Genomic DNA, 21297 nt, shown 5'->3' on the forward strand with positions numbered 1-21297 from the left:
TTTCAATGTAGTTTTTTTCTCTCCAGAAGGTCACATTAAATATTTGAATTCATTAGGGATCCCCATTAGCCTCTTCCTGAGATCCTAACACCGAACCCAAACCGCCTGCTCAGGGGCGCTATCATGCATAAATGTATTTTGCCCCCCCACACCAAACGTGATGACGACATGCAGGTTCAAATATCAAGACAAACTCTGAACCAATGACATTAATTTGGGGACAGGTCAAAAATCATTAAACATTGATGGCAATTTGGCTAGTTTGCTTGCACTTGCTAGCTAACGTTAATTTGTCCGATTTAGCTAGCTTGCTGTTGCTAGCTAATTTGTCCTGGGATATAAACATTGAGTTGTTATTTTACCTGAAATGCACAAGGACCTCTACTCCGACAATTAATCCACACAGTCCACACAATCCACAGTCATCTCTCCTCCTTCCAGGCTTTTTCATCGTTTAACTTATATGGTGATCACATCTAAACTTTCATTGTATTTATTACCACAACTACCCACAAAACAGTTTGTCTTTCAGCCACCCATGTGGGTATAACCAATGAGGAGATGGCACGTGGGTACCTGCTTCTATAAACCAATGAGGAGATGGGAGAGGCAGGACTTTCAGCGCAATCGGCATCAGAAATAGGAATGAGTTCTATTTTAGCCCTTGGCGTCGCTGACGCTCGTTGGATAAAATGGATTTCTACATTTATTTTGCGACGCTCGCGCATGCGACGTGTCCGGTCTGGTCAGCATGTAACACATTAAGACACATTACATAAAACAAAATATAAAACAGTACATCATATAACATTATTACATCACTACATATTTACAATACAAAATGTATAATACCACCGTACAACAATATTACAATGTACGTGTGCAGAGTGTGTGTGCTAGAGCTTGTGTCCGTTTTGTCTGTCCGTTTTGTTTTTTTCAATCTTATTCTATTGCTACCTGATGTGGAATAGAGTTCCATGTAGTCATGGCTCTATGTAATACTGTGCGTATCCCATAGTCTGTTTTGGAATAGGTGATTGTGAAGAGACCTCTGGCATTGTGGGGTATAAATCTTGGCCGGACTGAATCGGTTTGCTGGGTGGATCCTGCCGTGATGTATCCAATCGCTTCTAGCCTAAACTAGACCTAGGAAAAACAAGATTACAATAGATGTATTTCAATACGTTTTATCCAAAGGATGACTGTGGTATTATATATATATACTATGTAGCTGTGACCTCAAGGGGTGATATTGATGTCACCAGGAATGATGATGCTCACACTGTACTGGATATCTGCGTTGTGCCTGTCAAACAAAGTCTGATGTACAGTTTATACTAATTCTTATTTACATATGATTTGGTTTTTCTCTCCCTCAACAGGCACTGATATACTGTCATATATATATATCTCCTTAGTAGGGTTGCAAAATTCCCGAAAATGTCAATAAATTACGTGGTTTTCCAAAATCGTGTTTGGAGGAATCAGGAAGGAATAAGCAGGAAATCCAGAATCCTTCAAACAGGATGTCTCAATGAACAGGGAATTTATTGAAAGTTCCCAGAATTTTGCATCCCTACTCCTTAGGTACCCAGTGGTGTAGTACATTCACACCATTAGTAAGTCTCAATGCATTGAAGTATGCATGTCACTGTGTATTTATTCAATCTGTCGTCATTTATATTATTGATCTTTAACTCTGCATTGTTGGAGAAGGACCCATAAGGAAGCATTTCACTGTTAGTCTACACCTGTTGTTTACAAAGCATGTGACAAATACATTATGATTTGATTTTGAAGCAGAGTCCTCTGTGTTTACCTTCCACTGCCACTCTTCCTCTAAATAAGGATTTCTTATGGCAGTGGAACGTCCATCCAAACTGTTCACCAGTCTTTCTCATTAATGTGTAGATAAATAAAGATGTTTATGAAAACACTTTGAGCATATTCACTGTTACATATGTATGTCTAATTTCAAGAATTCAAGGTTGATTTGTTTCATAAGGTTCATTTAGGGGTACATTCTTAAAGAACTGCTGTACAATTTGCCGACTATTTTACGGAAAAAGTGACAGTTCAAAATAAAGTTTTTGGGTTTTTTTTAACAATGAGTTCAGCCTTTGAGCCTTCAATAGGGCCATGTACCTTTGTTGGACTGCAAATAGCAACAGACAGTTACTTCTATTTTGTATGTTGGTTAGAGTCAGAGTAAGTCATGACATCTCAGTGAGCTGTTGTGTGTGAACCAACCCTCATGTTTGACATTAGCGGCGGGTTCTCAGGATGTACACTGACTGGAAACAGTGAGAGAAGGGCTGGCATTGCACATCAGCCCTTTTTAATGTGCAAATGACCTGTCTCCTCTTAGCTGCCCAGGTGATGGTGAACCAGCTGAACCTGGTGTCCCACAGCGTGGTGGCTGCTCCCTACCAGTGGGAGTACCCCTACCTGCTCAGTATCATCCCCTCCCTCTTCAGCTTCATGGCCCTGCCCAAAAACAACATCAGCTACCTGGTGATCTCCATGATCAGTGCTGGTCTCTTCTGCATAGCGTCGCTCATCTACGGGGGTATGGAGATGTTTCCGGTGGCCCAGCAGCTGTACCGCCACGGCAAGGCCTACCGCTTCATCTTTGGCTTCTCTTCCGTGTCCGTCATGTACCTGGTGATGGTGGTGCAGGTGCACGGCTGGCAGATCTACAACAAGAAGCTGTTGGACGCCTGGTTCACCTCCACACAAGAAGAAGAAATGAGGACATAAGAGGACTTCATAATTTAAACAACTGACAAAGAACAACTTTTGCTGCCTGCCACTGTCTGCCACTACTTCTATGACACTACTTCTAGGACTATCTTCCATCTATATTTTAATTTTACATCCCCCTCGCCATTCCTAATTGATAGTTGTAGGACTAATTGAAATCCTTTATACCACTCAGGAGGCTGTCCTGTCGTCTTCCTAGTAAACCCTCACCTCCATTATCTCATCTCCTGGCTCTGGAGCCTGTGGACAGATTAAGACTTGAGTTGTCTGAGACTTCAGGGTTTAATGTTGACCTGTTCTGCTGCCTTTAGAAACCCATCCTCTTATATCTCATCCTGATCTATGGAGCTGGCTGCCATAATCTGTCCTGCTGCCTTTAGAGACCCATCCTCTTATATCTCATCCTGATCTATGGAGCTGGCTGCCATAATATGTCCTGCTGCCTTTAGAAACCCATCCTCTTCATATCTCATCCTAATCTATGGAGCTGGCTGCCATAATATGTCCTGCTGCCTTTAGAAACCCATCCTCTTCATATCTCATCCTGATCTATGGAGTTGGCTGCCATAATCTGTCCCCCAACGGATAGTATGCTAGTTACTGTACCTCTAGTCTTAGCCATATGTTCCAATTATCTCTCCTTCCTCCACAAGTTGGCAGTTGTTCACTTCCCTTCACTGATTTGAAAGGAAATTACTGGAATAATTAATATGGCAGAAACTCCCACTAGACCAGGGACAGGCAACTTTGATGGGGGTGGGGACCAGAAAACGTCTGAACTCATCATGAGGGGGCTGCAGTGCTTCGCAGGTCTACGTAACCACATCCATACCCACACACTCAGTCAGAGCCGGCCCTAGCCTTTAAAATAAAATATATTTCACCATTATTTCACCAGGTAGGCAAGTTGAGAACAAGTTCTCATTTACAATTGCGACCTAGCCAAGATAAAGCAAAGCAGTTCAACACATACAACAACACAGAGTTACACATGGGGTAAAACAAACATACAGTCAATAATACAGTAGAAAAATAAGTCTATATACAATGTGAGCAAGTGAGGTGAGATAAAGGCAAAAAAGGCCATGGTGGCGAAGTAAATACAATATAGCAAGTAAAACACTGGAATGGTTGATTTGCAGTGGAAGAATGTGTAAAGTAGAGAGAAATAATGGGGTGCAAATAGCAAAATAAATAAATACAGTAGGGGGAGAAGTAGTTGTTTGGGCTAAATTATAAATGGACTATGTACAGGTGCAGTAATCTGTGAGCTGCTCTGACAGCTGGTGCTTTAAGCTAGTGAGGGAGATAAGTGTTTCCAGTTTCAGAGATTTTTGAAATTCGTTCCAGTCATTGGCAGTAGAGAACTGGAAGGAGAGGCGGCCAAAGGAAGAATTGGTTCTGCTGGAGCTTGTGCTACAGGTGGGTGCTGCTATGGTGACCAGCGAGCTGAGATAAGGGGGGACTTTACTAGCAGGGTCTTGTAGATGACCTGGAGCCAGTGGGTTTGGTGACGAGTATGAAGCGAGGGCCAGCCAACGAGAGCGTGGGTAGTATATGGGGCTTTGGTGACAAAACGGATGGCACTCTGATAGACTGCATCCAATTTATTGAGAAGGGTATTGGAGGCTATTTTGTAAATGACATCGCCGAAGTCGAGGATTGGTATGATGGTCAGTTTTACAAGGGTATGTTTGGCAGCATGAGTGAAGGATGCTTTGTTGCGAAATAGGAAGCCAATTCTAGATTTAACTTTGAATTGGAGATGTTTGATTTGAGTCTGGAAGGAGAGTTTACAGTCTAACCAGACACCTAAGTATTCATAGTTGTCCACATATTCTAAGTCAGAACCGTCCAGAGTATTGATGTTGGACAGGCGGGCATGTGCAGGCAGCGATCGGTTGAAGAGCATGCATTTAGTTTTACTTGTATTTAAGGAGGCCACGGAAGGAGAGTTGTATGGCATTGAAGCTCGCCTGGAGGGTTGTTAACAGTGTCCAAAGAAGGGCCAGAAGTATACAGAATGGTATCGTCTGCGTAGAGGTGGTTCAGAGACTCCCCAGCAGCAAGAGCGACATCATTGATGTATACAGAGAAGAGAGTCGGTCCAAGAATTGAACCCTGTGGCACCCCCATAGAGACTGCCAGAGGCCCGGACAAGAAACCCTCCGATTTGACACACTGAACTCTATCAGAGAAGTAGTTGGTGAACCAGGCGAGGCAATCATTTGAGAAACCAAGGCTGTCGAGTCTTCCGATGAGGATATGGTGATTGACAGAGTCGAAAGACTTGGCCAGGTCAATGAATACGCCTGCACAGTATTGTTTCTTATCAATGGCGGTTAAGATATCGTTTAGGACCTTGAGCGTGGCTGAGGTGCACCCATGACCAGCTCTGAAACCAGATTGCATAGCGGAGAAGTTATGGTGGGATTCGAAATGGTCGGTAATCTGTTTGTTGACTTGGCTTTCGAAGACCTTAGAAAGGCAGGTTAGGATAGATATAGGTCTGTTGCAGTTTGGGTCAAGAGTGTGTCCCCCTTTGAAGATGGGGATGACCGCAGCTGGTTTCCAATCTTTGGGAATCTCAGACGACACAAAAGAGAGGATGCACAGGCAGGTAACAATTTCGGCAGAAAGGGTCCAGATTGTCTAGCCCAGCTGATTTGTAGGGGTCCAGATTTTGCAGCTCTTTCAGAACATCAGCTGACTGGATTTGGGAGAAGGAGAAATGGGGAAGGCTTGGGCGAGTTGCTGTGGGGGGTGCAGTGCTGTTGACCGGAGTAGGGGTAGTCAGGTGGAAAGCATGGCCAGCTGTAGAAAATGCATATTGAAATTCTCAATTATAGTGGATTTATCAGTGGTGACAGTGTTTCCTATCTTCTGTGCAGTGGGCAGCTGGGAGGAGGTGTTCTTATTCTCCATGGACTTTACAGTGTCCCAGAACATTTTTGAGTTTGTGTTGCAGGAAGCAAATTTCTGCTTGAAAAAGCTATCCTTGGCTTTTCTAAATGCCTGTGCATATTGGTTTCTAGCTTCCCTGAAAAGTTGTATATCATGGGGGCTGTTTGATGCGAATGCAGAACGCCATAGGATGTTTTTGTGTTGTTTAAGGGCAGTCAGGTCTGGAGAAATTTATTGAATGGGGCATGCTTATTTAAGATGGTGAGGAAGGCATTTAAAAAAAATAACCAGGCATCCTCTAATGATGGGATGAGATCAATATCCTTCCAGGATACCCCGGCCAGGTCGATTAGAAAGGCCTGCTCGTTGAAGTGTTTCAGGGAGCGTTTGACAGTGATGAGCGGAGGTCGTTTGACCGCTGACCCATTACGGATGCAGGCAATGAGGCAGTTATCGCTGAGATCTTGGTTGAAAACAGCAGAGGTGTATTAAGACGGCAAGTTGGTTTGGATGATATCTATGAGGGTGCCCGTGTTTACGTCTTTGGGGTGGTACCTGGTAGGTTCATTGATCATTTGTGTGAGACAGTTTAGGTCGCCTTGCAGCACGAGCTCTGAAGATAGATGGGGGCATTAAGTTCACATATGGTGTCCAGAGCACAGCCTGGGGGCAGAGGCTGGTCTATAGCAGGCGGCAATGGTGAGAGACTTGTTTTTAGAGAGGTGTTCAAATTGTTTGGGTACAGACCTGGATTGTAGGACAGAACTCTGCGGGCTATCTTTGCAGTAGATTGCAACACCGCCCCCTTTGGCCATTCTATCTTGTCTGAAAATATTGTAGTTATGGATGAAGATTTCAGAATTTTTGGTGGTCTTCTCCAGAGGAACAGAGGAGGAGTAGGATAAGGGTACGGCTAAAAGCTATGAGAATTGGTCGTCTAGAACGTCTGGGACAGAGAGTAAAAGGAGGTTTCTGGGGGCGATAAAATAGCTTCAAGGTATAATGTACAGACATAGGTATGGTAGGATGTGAATACAGTGGAGGTAAACCTAGGTATTGAGTGATGATGAGAGAGATATTGTCTCTAGAAACATCATTGAAACCAGGTGATGTCATCGCATGTGTGGGTGGTGGAACTGAAAGGTTGGATAAGGTATAGTGAGCAGGGCTAGTGGCTCTACAGTGAAATAAGCCAATAAACACTAACCAGAACGAGAGAGGCATGCTTAGTCGAGTGATCATAAGGGTCCAGTGAGTAGTGAGGTTGGTTGGGGTCACGGCGATTCAGACAGCTAGCCGTGCCATGCGTAGCAAGCTGGCATAGGATGGAGGTCTGTTTTTAGACACCTCATGCGTTTCCGTCGGTAGATTAGTCGGGTTCCGTGTGGTAGAGGGGATCAATCCAATTGGCAAAATAGATATAGTTATAGTGAAATTTGTCCTATAGACCTATTCAGATAGCAGCCAATAAGACAGCTAACGATTAGTGGGCCACAGATGGGCGTTCAGGTAACGTCGCGAAGGAGGGGCCAGTTGGATAACTCCCTCGGGCAGATAACGTCGGTAGTCCAGTCGTGAAAGCCCGGTGGGGCTCCGCATCGGCTGTAAAACGGGGTCCGGGTAGGTGATTGTAGCCCAGGAGTGGCTGATGGAACTCTTCAGCTGGCTAGCTCTGGAATAATTTATGTTTGTTCAGGGATCGACATAAGCCAATAGTCACACGGATAGAAGCTAGCTTGCTGCGAGATCCAGGTGTAAATGTCCAGAGCTTGCGGTTGAAATCCGGGGATATGGAGAGAAAAATAGGTCCGGTATGTTCTGGTCTGAGTCGCGTTGTACAAAACTGGCGATAGATTTTCGAGCTAAAGGATAGCTGATGACCACAAACCGTGGTTAACTGAATACTAACGTTACCCAGTTAACTGGCTAGCTTCTGGTTAGCTTCTATTGTGGATTTCAGATTTTAGGTAAATAATACTTTTTTAAATTGGTGAGGCGGGTTGCAGGAGAGTGTTTTGAAGTTGAGTTTTTGGAAAAGAAAATATATAAAAGATATGCGAAGAAAGGTGTAAATATATACAGTGCCTTGCGAAAGTATTCGGCCCCCTTGAACTTTGCGACCTTTTGCCACATTTCAGGCTTCAAACATAAAGAAAGAAAACTGTATTTTTTTGTAAAGAATCAACAACAAGTGGGACACAATCATGAAGTGGAACGACATTTATTGGATATTTCAAACTTTTTTAACAAATCAAAAACTGAAAAATTGGGTGTGCAAAATTATTCAGCCCCTTTACTTTCAGTGCAGCAAACTCTCTCCAGAAGTTCAGTAAGGATCTCTGAATGATCCAATGTTGACCTAAATGACTAATGATGATAAATACAATCCACCTGTGTGTAATCAAGTCTCCGTATAAATGCACCTGCACTGTGATAGTCTCAGAGGTCCGTTAAAAGCGCAGAGAGCATCATGAAGAACAAGGAACACACCAGGCAGGTCCGAGATACTGTTGTAAAGAAGTTTAAAGCCGGATTTGGATACAAAAAGATTTCCCAAGCTTTAAACATCCCAAGGAGCACTGTGCAAGCGATAATATTGAAATGGAAGGAGTATCAGACCACTGCAAATCTACCAAGACCTGGCCATCCCTCTAAACTTTCAGCTTATACAAGGAGAAGACTGATCAGAGATGCAGCCAAGAGGCCCATGATCACTCTGGATGAACTGCAGAGATCTACAGCCGAGGTGGGAGACTCTGTCCATAGGACAACAATCAGTTGTATATTGCACAAATCTGGCCTTTATGGAAGAGTGACAAGAAGAAAGCCATTTCTTAAAGATATCCATAAAAAGTGTTGTTTAAAGTTTGCCACAAGCCACCTGGGAGACACACCAAACATGTGGAAGAAGGTGCTCTGGTCAGATGAAACCAAAATGAAACCACTGTCAAACATGGTGGTGGCAGCATCATGGTTTGGGCCTGCTTTTCTTCAGCAGGGACAGGGAAGATGGTTAAAATTGATGGGAAGATGGATGGAGCCAAATACAGGACCATTCTGGAAGAAAACCTGATGGAGTCTGCAAAAGACCTGAGACTGGGACCGAGAGTTGTCTTCCAACAAGACAATGATCCAAAACATAAAGCAAAATCTACAATGGAATGGTTCAAAAATAAACATATCCAGGTGTTAGAATGGCCAAGTCAAAGTCCAGACCTGAATCCAATTGAGAATCTGTGGAAAGAACTGAAAACTGCTGTTCACAAATGCTCTCCATCCAACCTCACTGAGCTCGAGCTGTTTTGCAAGGAGGAATGGGAAAAAGACATACCCCACGCGACTTACAGCTGTAATCACAGCAAAAGGTGGCAATACAAAGTATTAACTTAAGGGGGCTGAATAATTTTGCACGCCCAATTTTTCAGTTTTTGATTTGTTAAAAAAGTTTGAAATATCCAATAAATGTTGTTCCACTTCATGATTGTGTCCCACTTGTTGTTGATTCTTCACAAAAAAATACAGTTTTATATCTTTATGTTTGAAGCCTGAAATGTGGCAAAAGGTCGCAAAGTTCAAGGGGGCCGAATACTTTCGCAAGGCACTGTATATATACACGGGACACGACAAGACGATGACAAAGGACGTCTGACTGCTATGCTATCTTGGGTGTACTTTTGGGGGCCCTTAGTGGAATTTGGGGCCCCTGATGTTCTACACATTTTGTCATAGGGAGTAGAGAAAATTTGGGACTTTTAAAGCAAGTTTGCTGCAATTCTAAACATTTTTCAAAGGGCCGGAGAGAAATTAGCAGTTTTCCAGCTAATTTCCAGAATTTTTACATGTTACAATGGTGCGGTACGAAACACGTACTACATGTTTGGAATGCTGTCTAGACTATCTAACCAATCTAAAACAATGTTAGCTGACATGCGCTAATGGAGTGACTGTCAGTGACTGACATTACATGAGAGAAACTGCTGATGCACAACCAAACATTGAAATTACACCTTGTGTATTCTACTATTCTAACTCTCAACAGAGAGTTGAGCTCCTCATTTTTTTTCATTTTTGGAAATGTATCTGTGGACTGCCCATCCCTGCGTTGGACAATGCCTCTGCAAATCCAATGTTTTTAGATTTGTGGGTGAAGTAGTGAACGAGTGTACACTTCAGGAAGAAGGCGATATTATTGGGACATACCCATGATTAGGTCAGGGCATGATGTGGCCTTAATGAGAGGAGCCATCCAGAACTGTAAAGGAACAGGGAAATGGTTCAGAGAAGACAAGAGCAGTGGTCAGATTGAGGCCATATCGTTGTGTTTTTGTGCCAATGCACATGTTTATGTTGACAGTGCTCAACAGTTCAATTGTTTCTAAATGAGATGTATATTGCTAAATAACACATGGCTATGCAGCAGCTTTTAATTTATTGTCTATTATTTCATTAATTACATGAATTAATCACAGAAGGCATCATTTGTCATCTCTGCAGTTGGGTTCATCTGTCTTATTACCATGGTTACTTAAGGAACAACTTCCAAACTTGAGTTTTGTGTTACATGTACTTCAGCTTCGAACCCATGTTCTAGAGAAGTACACCTTCTAGTGGCCTCATTCTAATCCAGACCTCCAAGACAGTTATCACTTTTTTTTATTCTAACCCTCGAATCAGGAGATCTAATTACACCTGCTCTAGTGGAATTTGTTTTCTTTCTGTTTACCAAAACATGTGCTGTACCTTCCCAGGTGCAACCAATAATGTTTTGCATAGAGAAGGGTAATGCTATTGGTTGACTGGTCCTCACAGTATCCATCCATGTGTATCTAATTTATTCATCCTGTCATAAATGATCTATTTTCAAATCATTTTCTTCTTTGTCTTTACTGATCCTGTTGACAACGTTGGTTGTGTTGGAGCCAATGTACAGTACTTTCCCCTTAAATTCAACACTAAATCATTAACTGGTACCTGTACGTCAATGTGGACTCTGTAATAGGTGGAGCGCAGCATAAGACCCACAGACGGTCTAGTAATGTGCAGTCTGCTGACACTGGATGACTGGAAACAGCAGAGATGAAGGAGCTATGGATTATGGTTGTCTTTGCTACAGGTAAGACTTGCTATATATTTGATCCATTCAGGGTGGTTTAAGATGTTCAGATGCATGATGCTGTTAAGTTTGTTGTATGATTGAGCTTTGTGTAAGAAAATTGCTGTCACTCTCCAGATGCTCAAAAATATATGATGCATTTAACTTATTAATTGATTATTATCAATATATGACCTTACCGTGTGTTTTTATACATTTTAACGTTTGGTTTATAGTCAATGATTGATTGATATTTTGTCTGTTTGCCCCGAAGGATACAATAGCATCAATGAAGACATTGTTTCAGACTTTATTTTTATCCAAACACTTTTTAGATGTATTGTTAATCTGCTGTTTACAGACTGTAAATAGACTACTGTCAGTTCTCAGATACAGTTGATAACAGATTAGCCTTTGCTATCAAATGTCAACAGGGTTAAAGATTTTTTTTCTCATAAATTACAGTAGAAAACATTTCTACACTTATGCAGACACAATGAAACTGGAACAGCATGGATCATCTCCTATCAATATAGGAACTGACACTATGTATCCTTGTTTATGTGGTTTACTGAATTAATTATCTTTTTTAAAGTCTCTTTTCCACAGGGGGATCTCACCACATCCTCTGCCATTCCAACCACCATTGACATAACTATCCCAACTACTGATGACCCTTTAACCCCTGACCCTCCAACTACTGACACACCAACTGCTGACACTCCAACAACATACCCTCCAACTAGCGACTTTCCAACAAACAACTTTCCAGTTACAGACACTCCAATTACCAACTTTCCAACTTCTGACTTTCTAACTACCGACATGCCAACTAGCGGTTCTCCAACTGCCCACTTTCCAACTGCCCACTTTCCAACTGCCCACTTTCCAACTACCCACTTTCCAACTACCGACTTGCCAACTACCGACTTTCCAACTACAGACTTTCCAACTCCCGACACTCCAATTACCAACACTCCAAATGCCGACAATCCAGCAACCGACACCCCAACTACCGACACCCCAACAACCGACAGTCCAGCAACAAATACTCAAACAAACAACAATCCAGCATCTGACAATCCAGCAACCGACACTCCAACTACCGACTTTCCAAATATAAACACTCCTGGAACCGACTTTCCAACTACCGGCACACCAACAGCCGACACTCCAATTACCGACACTCCAACTACCGACTTTCCAACTACCGACTTTCTAACTACTGATTTTCTAAATATAGACACTCCAGTAACCAACTTTCCAACTACCGGCACACCAACAGCTGACACTCCAACAAACAACTTTCCAACTACCAACTCTCCAACTACTGACTTTCCAAATATAGACACTCTAGTAACTGACTTTCCAACTACCGACACGCCAACTAACGACTTTCTATCTACCCACCTTCCAACTACCGATTTTCCAACTGCCGTCACTCCAACAACCGACACTCCAACAACTGACATTCCTGTAACCGATATTCAAGCAAACAACAATCCAGCATCCTACACTCCAGTAATCGACTTTCCAACTACCGACTTTCCAACAATTGACTTTCCAACTACCGACTCTCCATCTACCAACTTTCTAACTACCGACACGTCAACTACTGACACACCAACTACCGACAGTCCAGCAACCGATACTCATGCAAACAACAATCCAGCAACCAATAATCCAGCAACCGACACTCCGACAACCAACTTTCCAACTACTGACTTTCCAACTACCGACACGCCAGCTACCGACTTTCCAACTACCGACTTTCCAAATATCGACTTTCCAACTACTGACTTTCCAACTATTGACTCACCATCTACCAACTTTATAACTACCGACACACCAACTACCGGCATGCCAACTACCGACTTTCCATCTACCCACCTTCCAACTACCGACACTCCAACTACCGACAGCCTAGCAACAGATACCCCAGCAACCGACACTCCAACCACCGACACTCCAACTACCAACAGTCCAACTACAGACAGTCCAGTAACTGACATTCCAGCAATTGATTCTCAAGCAAACAACAGTCCATCATCTGACACTCCAGCAACTGACTTTCCAACTACCGACTTTCCAACTATCGACTTTCCAACTATCGACTTTCCAAATATAGACACTCCAGTAACAGACTTTCCATCAAACGACTTTCCAACTATCGACTTTCCAACTACTGACTCTCTGTCTACTAACTTTATAACTACCGACATGCCAACTACTGATACGCCAACTACCGGCACACCAACTACCGACCTTCCATCTACCCACCTTCCAACTACCGACACTCCAGCAACCGACAGCCCAGCAACCGATACCCCAGCAACTGACACTCCAGCAATCGACACTCCAGCAACCGAAACTCCAACTACGGAATTTCCAACTGCCAACCATTCAACTATCGACTTTCCAACTTTCGGCAATCCAACTATTGCACATCCTTCCCTTCAAAGCACAACAGTGGGTGGAACCAGTACCACTCTCCCCACCACCTCTACCATCACCTTTCCCACCACCTCCACCACCCACTCTCCCACCACAATCCCTCCCCTGGTCTGTATCAACGGTGGTGAGCTGCAGAGTGGAGTCTGTATCTGTCCTGATGAGTGGACCGGAGACACCTGTTCAGAGGGTACATCCACACACTTACACTATACCTAACCCTGGATCTACCATTCAGACTCCTCCACAATACTACATTACTATACCTAACCCTGGATCTACCATTCAGACTCCTCCACAATACTACACTACTATACCTAACCCTGGATCTACCATTCAGACTCCACTCCATAATACTACACTACTATACCTAACCCTGGGTCTACCATTCAGACTCCACTCCACAATACCACACTACTATACCTAACCCTGGCTCTACCATTCAGACTCCACTCCATAATACTACACTTCTATACCTAACCCTGGATCTACCATTCAGACTCCACTCCACAATACTACACTACTACCCTGGATCTACCATTCAGACTCCTCCACAATACTACACTACTATACCTAACCCTGGATCTACCATTCAGACTCCTCCACAATGCTACACTACTATACCTAACCCTGGATCTACCATTCAGACTCCTCCACAATACTACACTACTATACCTAACCCTGGATCAACCATTCAGACTCCTCCACAATACTACACTACTATACCTAACCCTGGATCTACCATTCAGACTCCTCCACAATACTACACTACTATACCTAACCCTGGATCTACCATTCAGACTCCACTCCACAATACTACACTACTACCCTGGATCTACCATTCAGACTCCTCCACAATACTACACTACTATACCTAACCCTGGATCTACCATTCAGACTCCTCCACAATGCTACACTACTATACCTAACCCTGGATCTACCATTCAGACTCCTCCACAATACTACACTACTATACCTAACCCTGGATCTACCATTCAGACTCCTCCACAATACTACACTACTATACCTAACCCTGGATCTACCATTCAGACTCCTCCACAATACTACACTACTATACCTAACCCTGGATCTACCATTCAGACTCCTCCACAATACTACACTACTATACCTAACCCTGGATCTACCATTCAGACTCCTCCACAATACTACACTACTATACCTAACCCTGGATCTACCATTCAGACTCCTCCACAATACTACACTACTATACCTAACCCTGGCTCTACCATTCAGACTCCTCCACAATACTACACTACTATACCTAACCCTGGATCTACCATTCAGACTCCTCCACAATACTACACTACTACCATTCACAGTACACACCACTACATTACCATACCTAAACCTGGATCTCACATTCAGAGTAAAGATCACTACACTACTATACGTAACCCTGGATCTCACATTCAGAGTAAACATCACTACACTACTATACGTAACCCTGGATCTCACATTCAGAGTAAACATCACTACACTACTATACATAACCCTGGATCTCACGGCAGGTAGCCTAGTGGTTATAGCATTGATCTAGTAACCGAAACCGAATAGTTTAATAAAGGTTAAATAAAAAATATAAAACATTCCTAACCCTGGAACTCACATTCAGAATGTAAATTTCATGTTTGCATTCCATGTTGAAACGCATTTTACTTCAATAGGGAATTTCTGCAATTCAGCCATCAAGGATGGATTCTCCTTCCCAAGAACAGTGGTTGGCTGGTCTGCTTATTCAGAAGAGTTATGTGATGAGAAGACAACCAGTGGTATGTTACTTTTATTCACCTAAAATGCCACAGTCTTAATTAATGTTGTATTAGGTAACACAAAGCCTTGAGTTTCTTTTTGTCTTGGTTCCTCCAGCCGGTTTACCAGAAGCCTCAGCAAGATGTTTGAATGACACTGGATCTCCAATGTTTGGTCCTCCTCATAAACTGCAGTGTGAACTAACCCTCAGTGACATTCTAGGAAATGTAAGTCATTATGCATATTTTTTATTATCCTGATTTATAACCAGTCTTGATTTAGCATTCTTCATTCCAGTTACAGTCATCATTATGAGGAGTGGATCTTAGATCAGTAACAACTGGCTTTTACCTTCAGATCATGTATTCTGTTCCTTTATTCTGCTTAACAGGTGATGAGGAACATTATTTTATATTTTTTGTGTTTGATATCACATTTTATTTTTACAATTAGAAGATGTTTTTATCCAAAGCAACTTACAGTAATGAGTGCATACATTTTCATACTGGTCCCCTGTGGGAATTGAACCCACAACCCTGGTATTGCAAGGGCCATGCTCTACTAACTGAGCCACATAGTTAGTACTGGCAACTATATTATCCAAATGTACTCACAGTTCAGCATGTTGCTGTCACTTATACAATATTTTGTTGAAAAACAATTTTAAAAATCAAATGAATAAAAACCCTTGACTCTCCCTGCTCAGATCTCCAGCAGTTCAGGTGATTTACTACAGTTAGCCTTCAGTACTCAGATCCTGACCTCCCAACCAGAGCAGCTGTCAGCTGACAACATCATCACAGCAGCTCAGATAGCTAACACACTGCTTCAGTCTGCAAATATCACAGAGGTATAACATGTTTTGAAATCAGGTTGTGAACTATGACATGTTCTGGAGAGAAACGTGGGGTTGTTACTGCAGTGATTTGAACACCCTGGTTTTGATCATGTTGCAGGACATCGCAGTGGCAGCTGTAACCACCATCAGTCAGCTGCTCAATGCCAGTGAGGAGAGTACACAGGAGAGAGACGCTGTCCAAAAGTACAGGAGTGTGTGTGTGTGTGTGTGTGTGTGTATTTCTGCATATATTTGAGTTTCTGTGCGTGTCTGTATGGGTGCATGTAAACTAATGTTTTTCTGTGTTTCTCTCCCAGCCTCACAGAGACCCTGGAGAAGTTTTCCCTGGACCATCACAATAATGTGTCCTTGGTGGTTCAGCCCAACCTGGCAGTCCAGTCTGTCCAAGTACCAAGTGACTCAGTAGGGATCCAGTTTACTGCTCTGACTGGTGGGTGGGACTGCTAGTGAACCTACATACTGGCATTTAAAGTGAAAGTTTATATCTGTGTTGACAGACTGGGTAAATCGTCTCATTTTTAAAATGTTTCCTCTGCTGGTCAGTAAGGTTTGGTATGGATTGTATCTCATATTTATCTCCTTCTCCAGGAAGATCTGGTAATTTTGTGGCCAACAGAATTCATCTCAACACCAATACCTCTGAACTGATAGTTGACAAAGGAGGTTCTACCGATGTCCAGATTGTTATCAAATTCACACCAGGTGAGCCAATGTTGGTATACAAACATAATGTATAAACTCAAGCTTAATTTTCCTTGTACCGATATCACAGAGAGCTTAACTGCTCTTTGTGGTCTCAGAAATCATGTCAGCAGTGACAAAAATATTGATTGTCCAGTAAAGTTCAGTCACATGACATGGATAAATAAACTATTGAGAAGTCATTTGGCTGGTCAATAAACTATTGAGAAGTCATTTCCATAATAAGCCTACAAGGCAAGGTCATGCTACTCATGTATATGAAGTCCTGACATGAACAACAATCTCTCTCTTTCTTTTGCTCTCTCTTTCTTTTGCTCTCTCTTTCTTTTGCTCTCTCTCGCTCTCTCTCTCTCTCTCTCTCTCTCTCTCATCAATTCAAAGGGTTTTATGGGCATTAGAAGCAGATGTTTACACACTCACAAAGGTTTCAAAGGAATATATCAATTTCAAATGTCATTGTGCCTATGTAGTGTTTTAATGATGTCTCTCTCTCTCCACTCAGTTTTACGTAGTAAAAACACAAACCACTCCATTGGTTTTGTGCTCTACCAAAACGACCGGTTCTTCAGGTCCAGGGCTTTCAGAGCTTCTTCAGGAACCAGCAGAAGGGTCATCTCTGCTAACCTGGGACAAGTGTCTGGGTTACATGTTGAGATGCTCTTCAAGCCCACAGTAAGATTTATCTTGGAATCAGGAAACACATAGTGGTCCAAATTCTAAGTCAGGGGATAGGCAGCACAGTTCCTGGAGTGCCGCAGGTATTTCTAGGCACTACATCTGACCAACTAAGCTAATTGATCAGTTCAGTGATTGCCTAAAGTCAACACACCTGGTCTTCCAGGTCGTTTAAATCAAAAACATGGACCAGGGTTGCCTACCCTTGATCTAAGTTATCCATTGTTGCTTATCCGCCATTTATTTATTTATTATTTATTTACCTTTATTTAACCAGGTAGGCAAGTTGAGAACAAGTTCTCATTTACAATTGCGACCTGGCCAAGATAAAGCAAAGCAGTTCGACAGATACAACGACACAGAGTTACACATGGAGTAAAACAAACATACAGTCAATAATACAGTATAAACAAGTCTATATACAATGTGAGCAAATGAGGTGAGAAGGGAGGTAAAGGCAAAAAAGGCCATGGTGGCAAAGTAAATACAATATAGCAAGTAAAACACTGGAATGGTAGTTTTGCAATGGAAGAATGTGCAAAGTAGAAATAAAAATTATGGGGTGCAAAGGAGCAAAATAAATAAATAAATAAAATACAGTTGGGAAAGAGGTAGTTGTTTGGGCTAAATTATAGGTGGGCTATGTACAGGTGCAGTAATCTGTGATCTGCTCTGACAGTTGGTGCTTAAAGCTAGTGAGGGAGATAAGGAACAAGGAAGTATATGTTGTATTGTATACAATATGATTTATGATCATTGTAATTTCTTCTTTCCCACATTTGCTTATTAATGACCTGTTATATCATTTACTTTTTATGTATTTATTTAAATAAGGAATACTGTGAGTGCACGTCTTTTGCTGAAGGATTTACAGTGAGTTTGTGTCTGTTCTCACTTCTCAGGCTGTTCCCAACACCTCCCTCTATGACTTTGCCTGCGTGTCATGGAACTACACGTTGAAAGACTGGAGCACCTTTGGCTGCTCCAAAGTCAACCACTCAGCAGACGGCCTGCAATGTTTCTGTAATCACACCACTAACTTTGCTGTGCTGATGGTGAGTAGCTAGCTGCCTTCATCTCCCTTTTACTGACCACACTCTGACATATCTTTTACATCATTAGCAGGATCCAGACACATGAGGCAATGACTTTCTATATGACTGGGACAGAAACTTAGTGTTGAAATGTAATTTTTAATGTTCTTTCTACAGTCTTTCAGGAGGGATTTTAAATACGCTGAAGTGCTAAACTGGATCACCATATTGGGATGTTCCATGTCCATCATAGGGTTGAGTTTAACAATAACATTCCAGATGGTGACCAGGTAAGATCCTACAGGGATCTAGAACCAATAAAAAATATACAGTAACATTCCAGATCGTGGCCAGGTAAGATCCTACAGGGATCTAGAACCAATAAAAAAATATTGGGTGCTTCTCAATGGTGTAAAGAAGCCCATTGACCCAACAGGACTTGATAGATGAATCCATTATAAAACCCACTATTAATGAACCAACACATCCATAGCTACACATATAACTTCCCTAACATAGTGTTGTCTATCACCTGTCCCCAGGAAATCACGCAAAACCAACCCAACGGTCCTCTTAGTGACCGTCTGCATGTGTCTCCTGATCTTCACCCTCCTCTTCATGTTGGGAGTGGACAACCCTCATAAACAGCTGGGCAAACCTGAAATACAGGAGGACAACATTCTCCCCCCGTCCGACACACACACAGAGCGGGACAGAGGGCCCTGTACTGCAGTGGCAGTCCTGCTGCAGTACTTCCTGTTGGGGACGTTCACCTGGAACACGCTGTACGCCACACATGTCTTCCTGATGATCAGAAACAGCCTGGCCACCAGCCCATCATACTTCACAGCCTATACCGTGGCCATCGGATGGGGTAGGACAGCATGGAGAAACATCAAGTATTTAGTAGTTTCAGAAGGCTCCTTGAACCAAAACTAATGCTAGGTGATATTTCCAGGCTCTAATAAGCCTGAAATAGAACTTAAAAGCAACTTGTATAGTGATGTAATGTCTTTAGAGAATGTATGTGTAGTGTATATACTATGTATATGGCTGCATGCAAATCTGCCAGGCAATAACGACATCATTCTCTCCTTTAGGACTGCCTGCAGTTGTGGTGTCTCTCACCTTAGGAATTAGTTACAGAGTGGATGATCCACTGGGATACAGGCAGGAGGAATTGTGAGTCAATACTGTACTATACTAATTCTGTATTACTTCTCTGTACTGTATTGTACTATACTGTATTATACTATACTGTACTATACTACTACTGTCTTACTTCTCTGTACTGTATTGTACTATACTGTACTATACTATACTTTACTGTACTATTCTACTACACGTGAGTGCTGTGCTGTACTGCAACTTCCTCTTCTGTGGTTATCTTATAATAGGTTGAATTTAAATTAAAACGGTGCAATTGCTTTATAAAACTCAGGCTGTAAAATGTTATCCCTCTCAATGTTCATATGCATGTTTATAAGGCCAATAACAATATAAAAAGTTCAAACATTATTATTATTTGAATGATCCATTGTGTTGAAAGGTTTCTCGTTTATTTATGCCACCCACCATGTTTACTTTAAACCACGTTATTCAAATCACTGGTGTCCTGTTTTGTCTGTCACACTGTCCCACTCTCTAACTCATTAATTTGACCTCTCAGTTGCTGGCTTGCTGCCCTCGATCCAAAGGGGAACTTTGACTTCAAGCTGCCAATGTTTTGGGGTTTCCTGATACCTGTGGCGTTCATGCTTATCTTCAACACGGTGGTGTTGCTTTGTTTTACAGTTAAGACCAACCCACATTTAACTAGGTAATATTAATGGGGGCATTTGGGGGGCACAAAGTAGAAAGTTGTAGTCACAAAGATCAGTTTGGATTTAAATGCCTACTAACAAGCTTGTACATTTTGTTGTGTCTTTCAATGTAAAGCTTGTGAAAAATAAAATGTATTATTTTATTATTATTAATTCAGTCATTAGTAATCAAATCATACAATTTAATGAGCACCACGCTCTAACCCACTCAGTCAATGGAAGCATACTGTTCTTATACCACAGCATTACAGCAGTCTATTACAGCAATCTAAGTATGTTGGTTATGTTTCCCAGTACAAGACACACATCGATGAAGAAGAAGTTCCTCAGTAGCTTTTCTCTGGCTGTGGTGCTCGGTCTCTCCTGGATCCTGGGCTATCTGTTGCTCATTACACAGAACCAGACCATGTACACCATACTCAACATCTCCTTCTGTGTTCTCACCACCACTCAGGTAGTAAATGTATGCACTCACTACTGTAAGTCACTCTGGATAAGAACGTCTGCTGAATGACTCAAATGTCAACTAGAAATACTAGTGTACTATTGTACCACAGAATCCAGACATGAATGAAAATTAGACACCTACTAAACATAAATAAATTGAGCTGGTCTTTATGGAAATGATACCTTTTGTTTGTCCTTGTGTGTTCGTGAAAATACTTGATGACGTCTTTGTGTTTTTGCTTTTGCTCCACAGGGCTTTCAGATTTTCATTCTGTTCACTGCAAGAACATCAATTGTCAAGAAAAAGATGTCAAGTACTTTGAAATCTATCTCTAGTGTTGGGATCCCTCTTCACACTAGGAAGTTCAGTCTATGGCGAGGCGAGCACAGTGATAACGTAGAATCATACACACAGCTGGACACTGATCTGTCATTTTCACCTTGTTCCACAGACATCTAACTGAGTTCAACCTCTGTTGTAAAATATCTCATATACCTCCACTATTGTCCTATAATATACAGTATAATACACAACATTTTGTATCGACGTATATTCACTGTGAATTCCCTTAGAAGTTGTGTTGTCCAATGAACTATCAAAATAAAGGAAGTCACACACTGCATACATAATCTCAACAATTTAATGGGTATTTACCAACGTTTCGGCATCACTGTGCCTCCCTCAATGATTTTTTTGACACAAATGCTGTATATCCTGAATATTTGTTTTTTCTAAAATGTTACTGTTTTAAATAAATCTGTGATTATTCTCTTTAA

General features: G+C 42.0%; 2 protein-coding genes across 2 annotated transcripts; both read left to right on the forward strand.

The window, feature by feature from the left end:
- Positions 1-2349: 2349 nt before the first annotated feature.
- On the forward strand, positions 2350-2760 carry LOC109890325 (protein jagunal homolog 1-B-like). Its single transcript, XM_020482303.1, has one exon. The coding sequence runs from the start codon at positions 2350-2352 to the stop codon at positions 2758-2760; it is 411 nt and encodes a 136-aa protein (XP_020337892.1).
- Positions 2761-10571: 7811 nt separating this feature from the next.
- On the forward strand, positions 10572-21297 carry LOC109890324 (mucin-5AC-like). The gene is made up of 16 exons (XM_031792888.1): positions 10572-10780; positions 11355-13400; positions 14896-15000; positions 15098-15207; positions 15687-15830; positions 15937-16022; positions 16136-16269; positions 16428-16541; positions 17044-17213; positions 18119-18271; positions 18428-18540; positions 18793-19124; positions 19351-19432; positions 19920-20069; positions 20368-20527; positions 20774-21297. Exons 1-16 carry the CDS (start codon positions 10744-10746, stop codon positions 20978-20980), a joined length of 4143 nt encoding a protein of 1380 aa, XP_031648748.1. The 5' UTR covers positions 10572-10743; the 3' UTR covers positions 20981-21297.

This window comes from Oncorhynchus kisutch, linkage group LG16 (genome assembly GCF_002021735.2).
Source record: "Oncorhynchus kisutch isolate 150728-3 linkage group LG16, Okis_V2, whole genome shotgun sequence".
NCBI classification, from domain to species: Eukaryota; Metazoa; Chordata; class Actinopteri; order Salmoniformes; family Salmonidae; genus Oncorhynchus; species Oncorhynchus kisutch.